The 13933-nt window shown below is 32.2% G+C and overlaps 2 protein-coding genes across 3 annotated transcripts; one reads left to right on the top strand and one right to left on the bottom strand.

The window, feature by feature from the left end:
* Positions 1–1634: 1634 nt before the first annotated feature.
* LOC101745619 (uncharacterized protein C9orf85 homolog) lies at positions 1635–4971 on the top strand. Its single transcript, XM_004928436.3, has 3 exons — positions 1635–2046; positions 3053–3135; positions 4734–4971. The coding sequence occupies exons 1-3, from the start codon at positions 1735–1737 to the stop codon at positions 4900–4902; spliced, it is 564 nt and encodes a 187-aa protein (XP_004928493.1). The 5' UTR covers positions 1635–1734; the 3' UTR covers positions 4903–4971.
* A 596-nt stretch (positions 4972–5567) lies between these two features.
* Positions 5568–13692, bottom strand: LOC101745912 (golgin subfamily A member 4). Of its 2 annotated transcripts, XM_038016112.2 has the most exons (8): positions 13017–13402; positions 12752–12824; positions 11152–11282; positions 10952–11053; positions 9218–9415; positions 9056–9139; positions 5942–8971; positions 5568–5730 (listed from the first exon to the last, which is right to left on the bottom strand). In XM_038016112.2, the coding sequence occupies exons 1-8, from the start codon at positions 13098–13100 to the stop codon at positions 5707–5709; spliced, it is 3726 nt and encodes a 1241-aa protein (XP_037872040.1). In that variant the 5' UTR covers positions 13101–13402; the 3' UTR covers positions 5568–5706. The 2 variants fall into 2 exon arrangements, with proteins under 2 accessions (XP_037872040.1, XP_062528549.1); XM_062672565.1 differs by lacking the exon at positions 5568–5730 and having other exon boundaries at positions 5743–8971; positions 13017–13692.
* Between the last annotated feature and the right edge of the window lie 241 nt (positions 13693–13933).

Here is a 13933-nt window from a genome sequence, read left to right as displayed (position 1 = left end):
GGACCTGGTAACTGAGACCTTTAAGTCGTCTTATTTTAATTCATATTTTTATGAAAAATGATTAATAAGGAGTGAAATGCAATGAAGATGATTAATTTGAGACATTAATTAACTGGGATGAAATTAAATGAAATGAAATGGAATGAAATATAATCTTAGTAAAATGGTGGTCATTTACTAAGATTTTTTCAGTGGACTTTTTGGAGGATCCCGAGAAGTTACGTCCAGCGGCTTTGTTTCATTTTCCCACATTTGTGCACTTTCACAGATATAAACAGTTAATAAACCACCATTATTACACATTTAAACCCGAAGAAACACAAAATAGACAAAATAAAACAAATCACACAACTTCACTTCTCGCGTTCCCGCCAAAAAGTCGGTTTAGGTTAAAAAAATATGGGATTTTATGACCTGGTAACTGAGACTTTTAAGTCATGTCTTATTTTAATTTATATTTTTAATTTTATGAAAAATGATAATATACCTATATAATATATAATATAATGATGATATAAACAGACTTTTTGGCGGGAATGCGAGGAGTGAAGTTGTGTGATTTGTTTGATTTTGTGGGCTTATCCCACATTTCATGCACACATATTTACTCTTCACAACATAAAACTTATATAATATATTTATTTCATATAATTATTAATACACACAGAATATACATTCACACATATAACATATCTATTAATATATTATTACTACATTATATATTAAACAGACATACACACACGACAATTTATCGTACCGCGTCAATCAGCTGGTCGCCCGTTCGTTTGCGCTGTGGACACGCGCGCTTGAACGGAATGTCGCGGGTAGCTGGGAAATATACTCTTGCGCAGCTGATCGCGGCTAGCTACGCCCCCAGTCGAAACCTACCTCGAGACTGAACGCACGTGGCTTTTGCATAATATATCTTGAGTATTGTTTTCGAAGCTTCTAACTCACTTGTGATAACGCGCTTTCTTTGTGTTTATCGTTACTGTACTGTCGTGTAAAGTGTCTTCTGTGTACTGTTTATAAACTGAATATCTATCTGTGCTCGTAACCTTCAATTCTTCATAATTATAATAATATAGACTGTGTTGTATTCTCGTGTGGACTCAATGTTAGTTGAATAAACATTTAATTAGTGTGCAAGGTGTCGTATTTCATTTATTATCCGAACACCGACGGCGCCTACTCAGGTACTTACTTACCTTTACCTCAATTACGCTACAAGTCCGTACGACCCGTACATACTTCTCCACATCTATACGGGAGACTACAACTCTCGTCTATAATTTTGTCTATTTAGTGTTTCTTCGGGTTTAAATGTGTAATAATGGTGGTTTATTAACTGTTTAATATCTGTGAAAGTGCACAAATGTGGGAAAATGAAACAAAGCCGCTGGACGTAACTTCTCGGGATCCTCCCAAAAAGTCCATTGAAAAAATCTCAGTAAATGACCACCATTTTACTGAGATTATATTTCATTCCATATCATCTCATCGCATCTCATTTAATTTCATCCCAGTTGATTAATGTCACAAATTAATCATCTTCATTTCATTTCACTCCATATCATTTTTCATAAAAATATATATATAAATTAAAATAAGACATGACTTAAAGGTCTTAGTTACCAGGTCATAAAATCTCTATAAAAAAATTTAATTCATAGATAAAACACTTAATAAATTAATAAATTTAATTGATGTCTACTTAAAACAAAACTGTACACCATGAGTTTATCCAGAGGAAATACTAATAGAACGAGACCGCAAAAACACCAAAACCGGGCAGCTTTCAAGAACGATTTGCATGATACGAGCCACAAAACTAAATTTATAAATTCTTTAGAAATACGTGGTGTTTGTCAACGATGCAAAAACATTCTCGAATGGAAGATTAAATATAAAAAATATAAACCACTTGCAGTGCCTACTAAATGCACGAGTTGTTTAGAGAAGACTGTAAAACACGCATATCACGTTTTGTGCTCCAAATGTGCTTCTGAAAAAGAAGTTTGCGCAAAATGTTGTCAAAATATAAATGTAAGGTTATCAATAAAATATAATAGGTTGGGGGAAAGTTTCTTCGCATTTTTTAAGAAAATTCACAACATTTTTTAATATAGTTTATTTACATTTAATTAAAGTATGTAGGTACCATTTTGTTCGATAACTTTTTACCATCTTGTAGGTAGAGAAATGATCTCATTGCTATAGAAATTTTGGGACTTCTAATCAAAATACCGCGACAATTGGTTTTGGCAGTCCTCTCGTGATGTTAACGTGACACTGCCTAAAGAATTCTGAAGAGATCGAAACAGGTGGAAATCGGAAGGTGCAAGGTCAGGACTAAACGGCGGATGCATTAACACCTCTAAGCCAAGCTCTCTTAATTTTTGCTGAGTGGCTAAAGATGTGTGAGGTCTAGCGTTATCATGATGAAAAACCACACCTCTTCTATTGATTAATTCCGGCCGCTTTCTCTCAACTTCTTGCTTTAATCTTATCAGTTGTCCGCAGTAGGGTTCAGAATCGATGGTCCTGCCTGGTGGTAACAGCTCATAATGAATAATGCCCTTCCAATGCCACCACACACACAGCATCACCTTGTTGCGAGTTAACCAGGGTTTCGCCACAGTCTATGATTTAAGTGAGCTTGTGAGGTATCCAAATATCGAGCTTTTTTGCGTACCCAGTTTTTTTCAAATGCACCAAAACTATTTTGTGGTCAATTCCCAGTTCTTCAGCTACGTCGTAACTGCTAATATGCTGATCCTGCTCCACTTTTATCTTTTTTTAAATTTAAAATTTTAATGATACCAAAACCGGCTGGTTTAAAATTTTATTATTTATTTATTTAGATACAAATATTATAGCCAAAGAGATTTTATTACTAGTTCATACAGACTATAATGCGAAAAGTCTTTCCGCAACCTATTATTTAGATTCTTGTGACAAAAAAATAGGAAAACGTAAAGAATCAATTTTATGGTTCATAAATTCATGCTAATTAGCCTATAATATTATATAATATGCTTAATTATTTCAGATAGAAAAACAAGAAGACAAAAAAACTGACATTTTGGGTAAATTAAGTGGTTTGTCAGAAAGAAAGCGTAGAACAGTTCTTAGGTAATGTACATTTCATAAATTTATTAGGTATCTAATGAAGTTTTATTATAATAAAGTGGTTGAAGCTATTTGCCACCTGTTCTTTGATGTTCAGCAATTGATGGAAACATTAATACAAGTGCTGCTGTGCGCCTGTTCTGTCTCAATTTGTTACCATTTTGTCTGATTCGGAAGTTCTACATTATTAATTACTTATTAAATTTATTGTACTTTCCATATTACATATATTTAAATTTTTTTCTAATAATGAAATTATAACTTAGTCACAGTACATTTAAAATAGTTTCACAATATTGTACATGTAACTGACAAATATATTGTCAGCTCCATCAAGATTTTCTGTTGTGTAATGTTTATAAATATTTGCTACTAAATAAAATGTAAAGTTTAGAGACCTCAATGTTTCAAACATGCTTATACAATTTTTTTATTATTATTAATGCAATTTATTAAAACTAGAGGTCCCGCAGTAGTCTAAATTCAACTATAATTAATTGGAATTGTAGGTTTGTACACTATTATATGTTTTGTACTTCTATAATCACAAATTTCGCCAAGGCTACACTATAAAAAATATTAATAAAGACAAACAATATTTAATCTATTCTCAATTTGACCGAGGACGTCAATAACAAAAGTTTGACAATAAATAGTATGCATGCGTGTGTGCGTCAAATACATGGTATGTAGTGTGCGTAATGTTTTCTTTATTGATTTAATGTATCTTTTATGCATTATTTTAAAAAAATATTCGCATTGTGCACTTCTTCTCTATATTCTCAATAAGTGTGGAAAATTTCATACTCCTCCGTCCCGCAATTTTCGTAAAAAGGGATACAAAGTTTTTGCTTCACGTATTAATATACAGTCAAACCTGGATAAGCGAGAGTTCAAGGGAGCACTATCTCATTCTCGCTTATAGAGGTTTCTCACTAATGCACCCTCTGAATATCATTTCGCGATTTTCCGGATTCAAACGCATTCACTATTTTAAGTTTATCACTTAATGACAGTACTTTAATATTCCGTTTTGACATGATGCAGCACAGAACTTTCCTTCGCAATTAATTAACGATAAACTGAGTAAGTCCGACAAACAGGAAGGTACACAGGCACACGTGTCCATTCGAAAAGAATGCGATAAAATAACAACGTTATTTAGTTCCATTAAATAGAATAGTTTCAATGTTGACGAGAAAACAATACAAAAACAATGGTAGGAAGTTCCACGAAAGTTAAGAATGAGTCATAAAACAGCAGATGTTAAATTTGTAATTTGTTTTGTCATTTGTTCCTCCTAAATAATATAAATAAATAAAGTTCGACTGTCGCTTACAGAGGTAAAGATACGTAGCAGTCTCACTTACGGAGGTCCATGAGGGAAAAACGACTCTCGCTTACAGAGGTTTCTGTTTCTCGCTAATAGAGGTTTCGGGAGCTTAAAATGACGGGTCCTGGCTATTACTCTCACTTATAGAGTTTTCTCACTTACCCAGGTTTGACTGTATAATATAGATTACGAAAGGCGTGGAAGTTTTGTCTCCTTGATGAGAGATAAAAAAAAAAACAAACATAAAACAACATTCTATTATTTCCAGGTATCTCAAAAACCAAGAAGATGGTACACAGAAAAAAACGCCAGCATCAATTAAAACTATTGATGAAATATTATCACAGATGGATAAAATGGATTTGAAAAATGATGATGATGATTTTAAGTTTTCTAGTGATGAATATAGTGATTCTGATAGTGTACTTGGAAAATAGTCTAGTACAACTATTATTAAAATATATAATATATAAAAACGTAAAATAAATATAATTGGAATTCTCAAATTCGTCTTTATTTTAAACAAGCCTTAGAACTTAAATGGTCATTTCGGATCCTCCCGATCCTCTAAGCTTTTAGGTACCCCAAGCACCGATCATCGTTCTCGTCGAATCCGTCGCTTGCGACGAAGGGCTTGGCGGGTAAATTAACCCACAGACACAGCTCAGAGTTTCTCGCCGGATCTTCTCAGTGGGTCGCGTTTCCGATCCGGTGGTAGATTTTGCGAAGCACGACTCTTGCTAGGGTTCGTGTTAGCAACATCGTTAGGTTTGAGCCCGGTGAGCTCACCTACTAGTTAAGGTTACGCTGATATGGTCTCTCTAGAACTCTAGACCATCAGTTTAGGTAGGGAAAAAAAGTTGAAGTGCCGTACTTTTTGTTTATGAATTATTGTTGATTCAAAATAGCTCTGTTCTGTCTTTGTATTATAATGTGATTTGTACAGACTAAGTGTATTTATAAGACTTTCAACGTTTCAGAAACCAACTTGGCTATGGTTAAGACTTGTTGCCTTTTGAAAAAAAAATACCACCATCTATCATGTTCACATTGTTTAACAATAGGTATATTAATAGGACATTGAAATGAAATATGTGAAAAGTAAAACAATAATGAAATTGAATATATTAAATAACATTATTAATAAATACATTTGCTTGTTAAATTTACAAAATTAATGTTCTGTAGTCGAATTTTAACTAAAGTTCTTCTAGTATAGTTAAATTACATTTGTTACGGTCTCACGTGAGTCGGAGTTGCCTTAGCTGAAAAAAATACCCTGTTTAGAGATACAATTTAAAATTCATGGTCGTCTGTCAAAATAATTGAACTATTCACCTGGATGATTATGAAATGTTGGGTGATAGAATAGAAAATATAATTACTAGAATCTGTTATATTATCAGAATCATTCAAATAAAGTCTATGTTTAATATTAGGGAGAATTTTTATTAGGTTAGGTTGGGATATACTTACAAAACCTTGTCTTTCTTTTTCTTTTTGAAGAACCATTTGGGTTTGCTTGTCATCAAATTTGACTACTGCAGCTAAAACTTTCGCTAAAGTAATGGAATGTGTTCCTGAGCCTGTAAGGTATTCATAGAGTATATTCCTTAAATATTCTAGCTCGGTATTTTCTTCTAAAGAGTGCAAATGTCTTAAACTAACTAAAGCTTCATCGAGCCTGCGCTCTATTTTTTCATTCGAAAGTTTCAATTTTTCGTTTTTGGCTTGTACATCTTGGATGTTAACATTCAATGATCTGTTCAATTGTTCCAAATCAATGTTTTTCTGTTCTATTTTGCTATTAGCCAGTATTAATGTGTAATATTTTTCTTTAATTTCAGACAGCTCATTTTCCCCTTTGTGTTCAAAACACTGATCAGCATTTGTAGGTTTGCAATATTCCTGTGACTGTAACTGGTCTTTTAGTTCCAGGTTTTCTTCATTTAAAAGTGTATTCTCCCTTGTTAAGTGATCAATTTTATCTTTAGCCAACCGAATGTCATTATTCAAATCATGGGACATGTAGTTCCCTGTTTCACTTGTTGCAATTTGCTCACGGAGTTTGTCATTGAGTAAGCTGTTTTCTTTTGATGTTTTCGTTAAATGTGTTTGGAGTCCTTCAATGTCAGACAAAAGCCGTCTATTTTCTCCTTTTAAGGCATCATACTTCTCGCTAAGTTCATTTATTATCTTTATATTAGATAAGTTTTTTTCTTTGTCGAGTTCCGTTTCTATTTCGTTGTATTCTGTTTGTGTATCTTTTGAAACTAGCAATGTACGTCGGTTTTCTATTTGTTCGATGACATTACTTAAATGTTCTTTTTCTGATTCAATAGCAGAGTGAGATTTTCTTACTTCATTTATTTCGAATTCTAATTCTCGTACATTGCTTGCGATATTTTCAGTTTGACTTTTAAGAAAAGAGTTTTCTTGTGTTAATAACTTATGATGTTCTTCTAGTTGTTGGTAGTTTATTAACTTATTGTTCAATTCATCGCTTTTTTCCAGCAAGTCATCATTTTTAGTTCTTAAAATATTAATCATTTCTACATTTGTTGCAATTGCGTTTTTATGTTTGTCTTGTTCTGACGCCAAATCTTTGTTAATATTCTGCAATTTGTTTAAGTTTTCTTCAAAGAGCTCTTTTTCTTTTCGAAGGCAAATTACCTCTTCATGTAGTGTGGACAACTGCGATTTTTGTAAATCTAATGAATTACGCAAATTTTGTATAGTATTTTCATAATCTTTTATAAGTACACTGAGTCTTTGATTTTCACTTCTTAATGAATTTAAATCATTGGACGCGTTCCTATATTTTTCATCGACATCAATTTTTTCCTGTAAATCTGCAGTAAGTTTTTGTATTGTTAAAGTTAAAGAGACATTTTCTTCTTTTAATTTTGTTTGAGTTTTATTCGTTTCAGATTGCAGTGCTGTTATGTCATTTATGTTTCTTTGAAGTAACAAACACTCATTTCGGAGTTCCTCATTATTAACATAATTGATATGCTCGTTGTTGGAAAGTTCTTTTATATTATTGTTAATGTCTATTTTAATTGTTTTAATCATATCCACATGGTCTTTTACATTCGCGAAAATATCTTTCGAAGTTAACTTTATTAATTCGCGTAGTTTTCCCACATCAGCCAATATTTTATTTGTATCGTTTTTTATTTTATTATAATGACTTAGTTGTCGATTTAAAATTGAAGTTTCAGCCTGTAAATCCGAGATAGTTGTCCGAAATTCTACATTTTGTTTTTGAATATGTTCGTGATTTTCAATCAGCTTTTCTATTTCCGATTGTAATTTAACTAATTCTTCTCTTTCTTCCTGCATCTCTGATTCAAGCTTATCATACTTGGACTTCCAAATGTTTAGCTCAGTCAGTATTTCTTTTTCTTTTCCAATGCTTTCGTTACTTTTATCATTTTGTAAAGATTGTAATTTAGATTCTAATTGATTAACTTGAGAACTTTTCTTCGAGTTCTCTTCAGATATTTGGGAAATACGGTTTTCTAAATAGGCGTTTCTGTCCATCATAGCTAATTTTTCAGCCATTTCTTGTTTTAATTGAAGCTGCAGGCATTTATATTCTTCATTCAATTTGGTGTGTTGTTGTTCTTGAATTTGATTTTTTTTATTAAGTTCTTGTAGATGTGTTTCTAATTCTTCAACTTTAGATTTCAAGGTTGCTATCTCACTATTCTCAATAACTAATTTAGATTTTTCTTGTTCGAGTGCTTCTATGCTATTTTTATAGTCAGTGACGACAATACTTAAAGATTGTATTTCTTTTTTACTAGCGGTCAAACTATGTTTTAACGATTTGATTTCGGATTCTTTACTTTCCAATTCTTTATGGATGCTCAATTTATTCTCTGCTAGAGAAATAGCGTATTCCTCTTCTCTCTTAGAAAATACTTCTATTTTCTTTTGAAGGTGTTGGACTTCTTCGTTTGCCTTTTGTAAATCCGTTTCTAGTTCAGAAACTTTTTTCGATTTATTGAAATCATAAGAATTTATTTTATTTTGAAGTTCTTCATTTAAATTTTCCAGCTCTTTTATCTTTGCACTGGCGTCTCTGTACTTTTCATTAAGTATTGAGACTTCTTCAACTTCTTTACTTTTGTTTTCTAGCTTGTTAGTCATTATTTGCAATTCGGTTATTAATTGAGAATTTTTGTCTTTTGTGCTCTTCAATGATTCTTTATATTTCTGTATCAATAATTCCATTTTTTCAATTTTTTCATTTAACACTGTTAAATCTGATGACACTGGCAATTTCGATTCATCATTGGACACCTTTGTTTCGTTTTCTACTAAATTAATTAAAGGTATATTGCTATCTTTGTCGATGATAATCTTATTGTTATCCACTATATTGGTAGGAATTTCTGCACTTGTACTATTGGAGAGGAATTGTATTTTCGTGTTCAAAGTCTCAATTTTCATATTTTTTTCTTCAATTTCCACACGAAGAGCTTTTTCTAAATGTGCCTAAAATTTTAAATATAATTGTAAAAATTTGTATGTAAAAGTAGACGTCTAGTAAATTTCGTATTATGCAATAATATTACATACTTTTGCACTTTGTTCTAGTGAGCATTGTTCTCTCAATTCCGATATTCTCCGTAAGGCTTTATCTTGAGTTTCAACTAAGACACTCTAAAATAAAATAAAATAAATAATTAAGGCATACAAGAACCAGCCAGTTGTAAAACATCAAAATATTTTTTATTTTACCCTTGCTTTAGTATTTTCTCTCTCTAAGAGCTTGTAGTGTCTGGCTAAGTCTCCATATTGTGTCCTATATTTCTTGTATCTTTCCTGTGTTCGTTTATAGGCAGCATACAGTTGTTCTTTAGTGACACGATCGAGGCTCACTGTGCTACCATTTAAGCCTCTTTCTTCAGCTTCACTTGCAGATACTTCAATATCGGACTTTAAACAAACAGAAGCTTTACATTACTATCAAATTAAATTTTATTTCTTTTCAAAATGTTTATATTTATATTAGGTCTTTACTTACAAAATTGCCGTTTAGTTGACAGTTTTGATTTAAGTCTTTTTTTTATAAATACATATATACTATCGGTAAAAATTTCCATGGTATCATACCCATGCTATCATAATCATATGCATCTCTGCCAGTACAGTGATTATTTTTCAATGCCATAATTGAAAAAGTCAGGTGAACAGGAGACAACAAACTATTCAAAGGTATTTTGTACTGCCTCTCGGGTATTGAATTTTTTCCCTGTCATCAAGCTGTACAAACTTTGGAAATAGTAGAAGTCTGTCGGCAGACTCTGGTGAGTATGACCCAAAATTTCAAACTCCCTCAAAGCTCTTACAGCTTAGAGACCGTCTGTTGTGCCGTATGTCAAGCGTTGTCGTGTAGGAGTAGCAGGGACAAGTAATTAACCAAGGCTAGCCGGAGATTCCCGAGCTTTTGCATTAATTATTGTGTCCAGTTCCTAACAGTAGACATTAGCAGTAATGCGCGTACCATTTCGTACGAAGCTGTGATGAATTAATTATATCAGCACTAGACAACTAAACAGTTACTATTATTTTTAGGGATATTTTTAAAAAACAATAACGAGTCCTGCGTTCACTTGAAATGTTCCTCCGTAGATGTGTTCATATTGATAAAAAGATTCGTAGTCAAAACAATATTAATCAATAAACGAATGACACAATTAGATAACAGAATTCCTTATTTTTAAAATAAAATTTATTTGAATTTAGAATTATTGCCAGCCATGTTTCAAATAGCCAGTATTGTAAAACGGCAATCTCATAGGTAAAAACCTATTGTTAAATCATTATTACATGAACTTTTCAAGTTAGGTAATTTGGGTGTTAACTGATTTGTGTTATGGTCGTATAAAAATTTAACAAAAACTTGAGACCAGCAAATTAATACAAAATAGCTCTGTTAAGGAATAAGGAAATACAAATTTCTTAATGTCATGCTCATATTTTTCCCTTCTTATATGCTAGTAACGCCCAGAGGCTACTCACTCTGACTGGATGGACTCAGCCTGAAAGAGTTTGCTGACATCTAGCAAGAGTGGCAAAGCGCTGAATCTACCATTCGCGCGTTGTTCTGTACAATGACTATCGGTTGCGATTCAAATTTTATACCATATATTATTATACTCTCTTGTTGTGGGGAAGTGACAGATGCTTCGCTCTTAATGTCCCAAAATCTTTAAGCATTTATTTATCAGAACTTTACTAGCCATCAGAAATGATGATTAAATAACGCTTACAACTTTATAATTTTGTTTTGATTTAGAACTCAGCAAAGTAGTTGTGCCTAAATCACCAAAAGTTATTTTTAATGCACGAGCATACGGCCCATCTGATGAAGAGAGGTTATCGTCACTAATGTCAGGGACCCAGACAAACTGCTTCCTACTGAAAAAAATTTGTTACATACTCATAATTAACGAAATAAATATGACATACTTGTAAGTGGTACATCATTGGTGTGTCGTAGCTGGGTAGTCTGAAGGATACATCACTCGCAAAAGAACTGTTAGACAGTCTCCTTTGACGCTCATTATCTTGCTGAAAAATATTTCAAGATCACCAATTACAGATGCAATTCTACTTTATTATTTAATCTAAGGGTTTTTCTTCAACAGAATTGTATTCATTCAACTTACACTTAAGTCTTGTCCAGAATTGTATTCAGTTGATTCAGTTGTTGTTGTTTGCATGGGCGAGACATCTCGAAAAGTATTACTTTGAGAGACAGTTGATGGCTGTGATTTAGTTGAATGAAATGTTTGACTATCTGTAAAGAAAAATTATTATATGTTCGTATTTTGTGTTGTGTATCTCATAGGTTAATCTAGAGACCATAGCAGAGAGTAGGTTAGTTGGAATATTTACTAAAATTTATGTTGTAACCGTTACTTTGTGAGTGTTGATTGGCTGATGAGCTGAGGTGAGACTATCCTAGGTCAATACAACAAAGAAAAACTAACTAGAACTGGATTCCTTCACGTTGTGTTTTGTTAATAATATATTTAATTAAAGCATATAAGAAAATTACTGAATGTTTATATCAACCAGACATGAATTTTTACCAATGCTGTGAGTGAAGTGACTGAAGTTCTTCTATTAAAAGTACTTAATTAGTTTAATACTGTCTATAAAACAACTTTTTTACATAAGAGTTGAGGAAGCACTACAATTTTCTCCAGGATAACTGCACAAAACCAGAGTGGACTTTAGACTTAATTAATTTACTAATACTTTAGTTGAAGAATTCAATTGTGAAGTCATTGTGAATGAATAACACTCCCAGTGCACTCATTTCAAGCAATGCAATGGTGCTCAAATCCTGCAGCCAAAAGCAACTTTTCTAATGAAATACATATCATGTACTTAACAAAATTAAATGTTTATGATTGACTTTCACTTCCATTTAAAGGAATAATGTAGTGTAATAAAAATCAAAGCCGCAAATTTATAATTCGTTTGGCAGGACATTTTGTGAGTCCCCACAGGTAGGTACCACCATCCTGCTTATTTCTGCCGTGACGCAGTAATGCGTTTCGCTTTGAGGGTGGGGCAGCTATTGTACTATTAAGACTGAGACCTTAGAACTCTTGTCTTAAGGTGGCTGGTGGTATTTACGTTGTAGATGTCAATGGGCTCAGGTAATTACTTAACACCAGGTAGGCTCCAACCTTGTCCATCCACCTAAGCAATAGAAATAAAAACATGAAATCAAGACTCACACTCAACAACAACAAGCAATCAACATCAATATTCAACAATAATACCCAGATGCATAAAATATGATATAATATATAGTAAGTGTAGGAGATGAACAAATGCTTATCTTGCTTTTATTATAGATAATAGACATTAAGATACAACTTTTGTACTACAAATACCAGCAAAAGAAATATGATGTAATGACTCTTGCCTTTTATGGATTTAATAAACATTGGAATAAAAATACATTTCATTAAACATTATGCTTATTTATTATTATGATTACATTAGAGAAGAAATCTTTATAAATAAAACTTGCTGTGTGTATGTTCCCTATAGACTCCAAATTAGCCAGACCTAGTTTGATGAAATTATCAAGAAATTTTTAGAGTGCTCTATATTTAAAAACAAAAGGTATTAACGAAATTCAATTATTTTTTTGTTGTTACTGCTAAATTTTCAGTTGCAACACCACTCGAATAACTTATCAAACTTTTATATACTTTGGTTTCATTAAGATTAATTTTATTTTCTTACCATTTTCTCCTATAGAAAATAGGTCACTATTTGTGATATCTGAAATACTACTTGATGCTGATGTTACAGCAGCCTGAAATTTGATTACATTTTTAGGTCAATTTTATGTATGTAGTTTAAGTAGACAACAGATAATCAGATTTATTTTAATGAGTGTTAAAGTATATATTTAAGTTTCAATATTGCGTTATTCCATACTAATTGTTACTAATCTACATAAGAAAAAATACAAACAGATACATTATAGCTTTCACTTGGTACAAACCTGGGCGGCTTGGGCGAATTGCTGAATTCTCTGTGGTGAGGATTTCACTTCCTCAGCAAGTTTATCTTTCAATTTCTTAAACATTTTCAAGCACTATATTCTAACAAACGAATTTGTTACATACATAACTAATGTATATAGGTACGTATTGCGAAGCTAGTCGTTAGTTAAAGGTGTGTCTGACACGAAAGTAAATTAGCACGCCGTAGATGAATAATTCACAAATATTAACAAAACAAAAAAATAGAGATTTATTAAACTTAACTTTATATGAAGATAATTCGAATGTAATGCGATTTACTTAGGACATTTATGAAAATTATGACTAAATACGAATAAATATCACTGATTTATTGTTTAATCTATGGAGATTTATTGTCAAAAAACTCATTTTTCTTTTTTTATTTGTGGTTTTGGACTACCAATGGGAACCTAGCTCATGATACTCAAATCTTACAAGGGGCTTAAATATTGTTAAAAAAATTAAATGTACCACAATCAAATGGAATTCGATAAGATATTGAAATCAAATGAAGTAAATAGTTTCTTAGTTAAAAGAATTTGTTTCGTAATACTTTTAATGTTCTCTCAGAATTAGTGAGCTATCAGAATTGCTCGAGAATAATCCATCTCCACTTTACTATCGCACAACCCGCCACTGGCTCGCGTAAAGCTTACAGACCACTGGAATCACTGTGCGCATCCACAGTCCGTGGCCAGAGATTTTTTGCGTGGACGTATCCCCTTCATGGTATTTCCTGGGTGCTATAATGTAATAACCTTATTCAAACGAAATATGTTTAAATAAACTGATATTAATTTATTACTAAGCGGTGGGCAGTGGCTTAACTATACCAGTTTATATAAATTGATAATCACTCAGCATCAAGGCCGTATGCTTGTGGCTAGCGCTTCAT

The sequence above is a fragment of the Bombyx mori genome, chromosome 15, assembly GCF_030269925.1.
Source record: "Bombyx mori chromosome 15, ASM3026992v2".
Lineage (NCBI taxonomy): Eukaryota > Metazoa > Arthropoda > Insecta > Lepidoptera > Bombycidae > Bombyx > Bombyx mori.
Note: the sequence above shows the minus strand (reverse complement) of the source record. Positions and strands in the feature narration are given on the sequence as shown.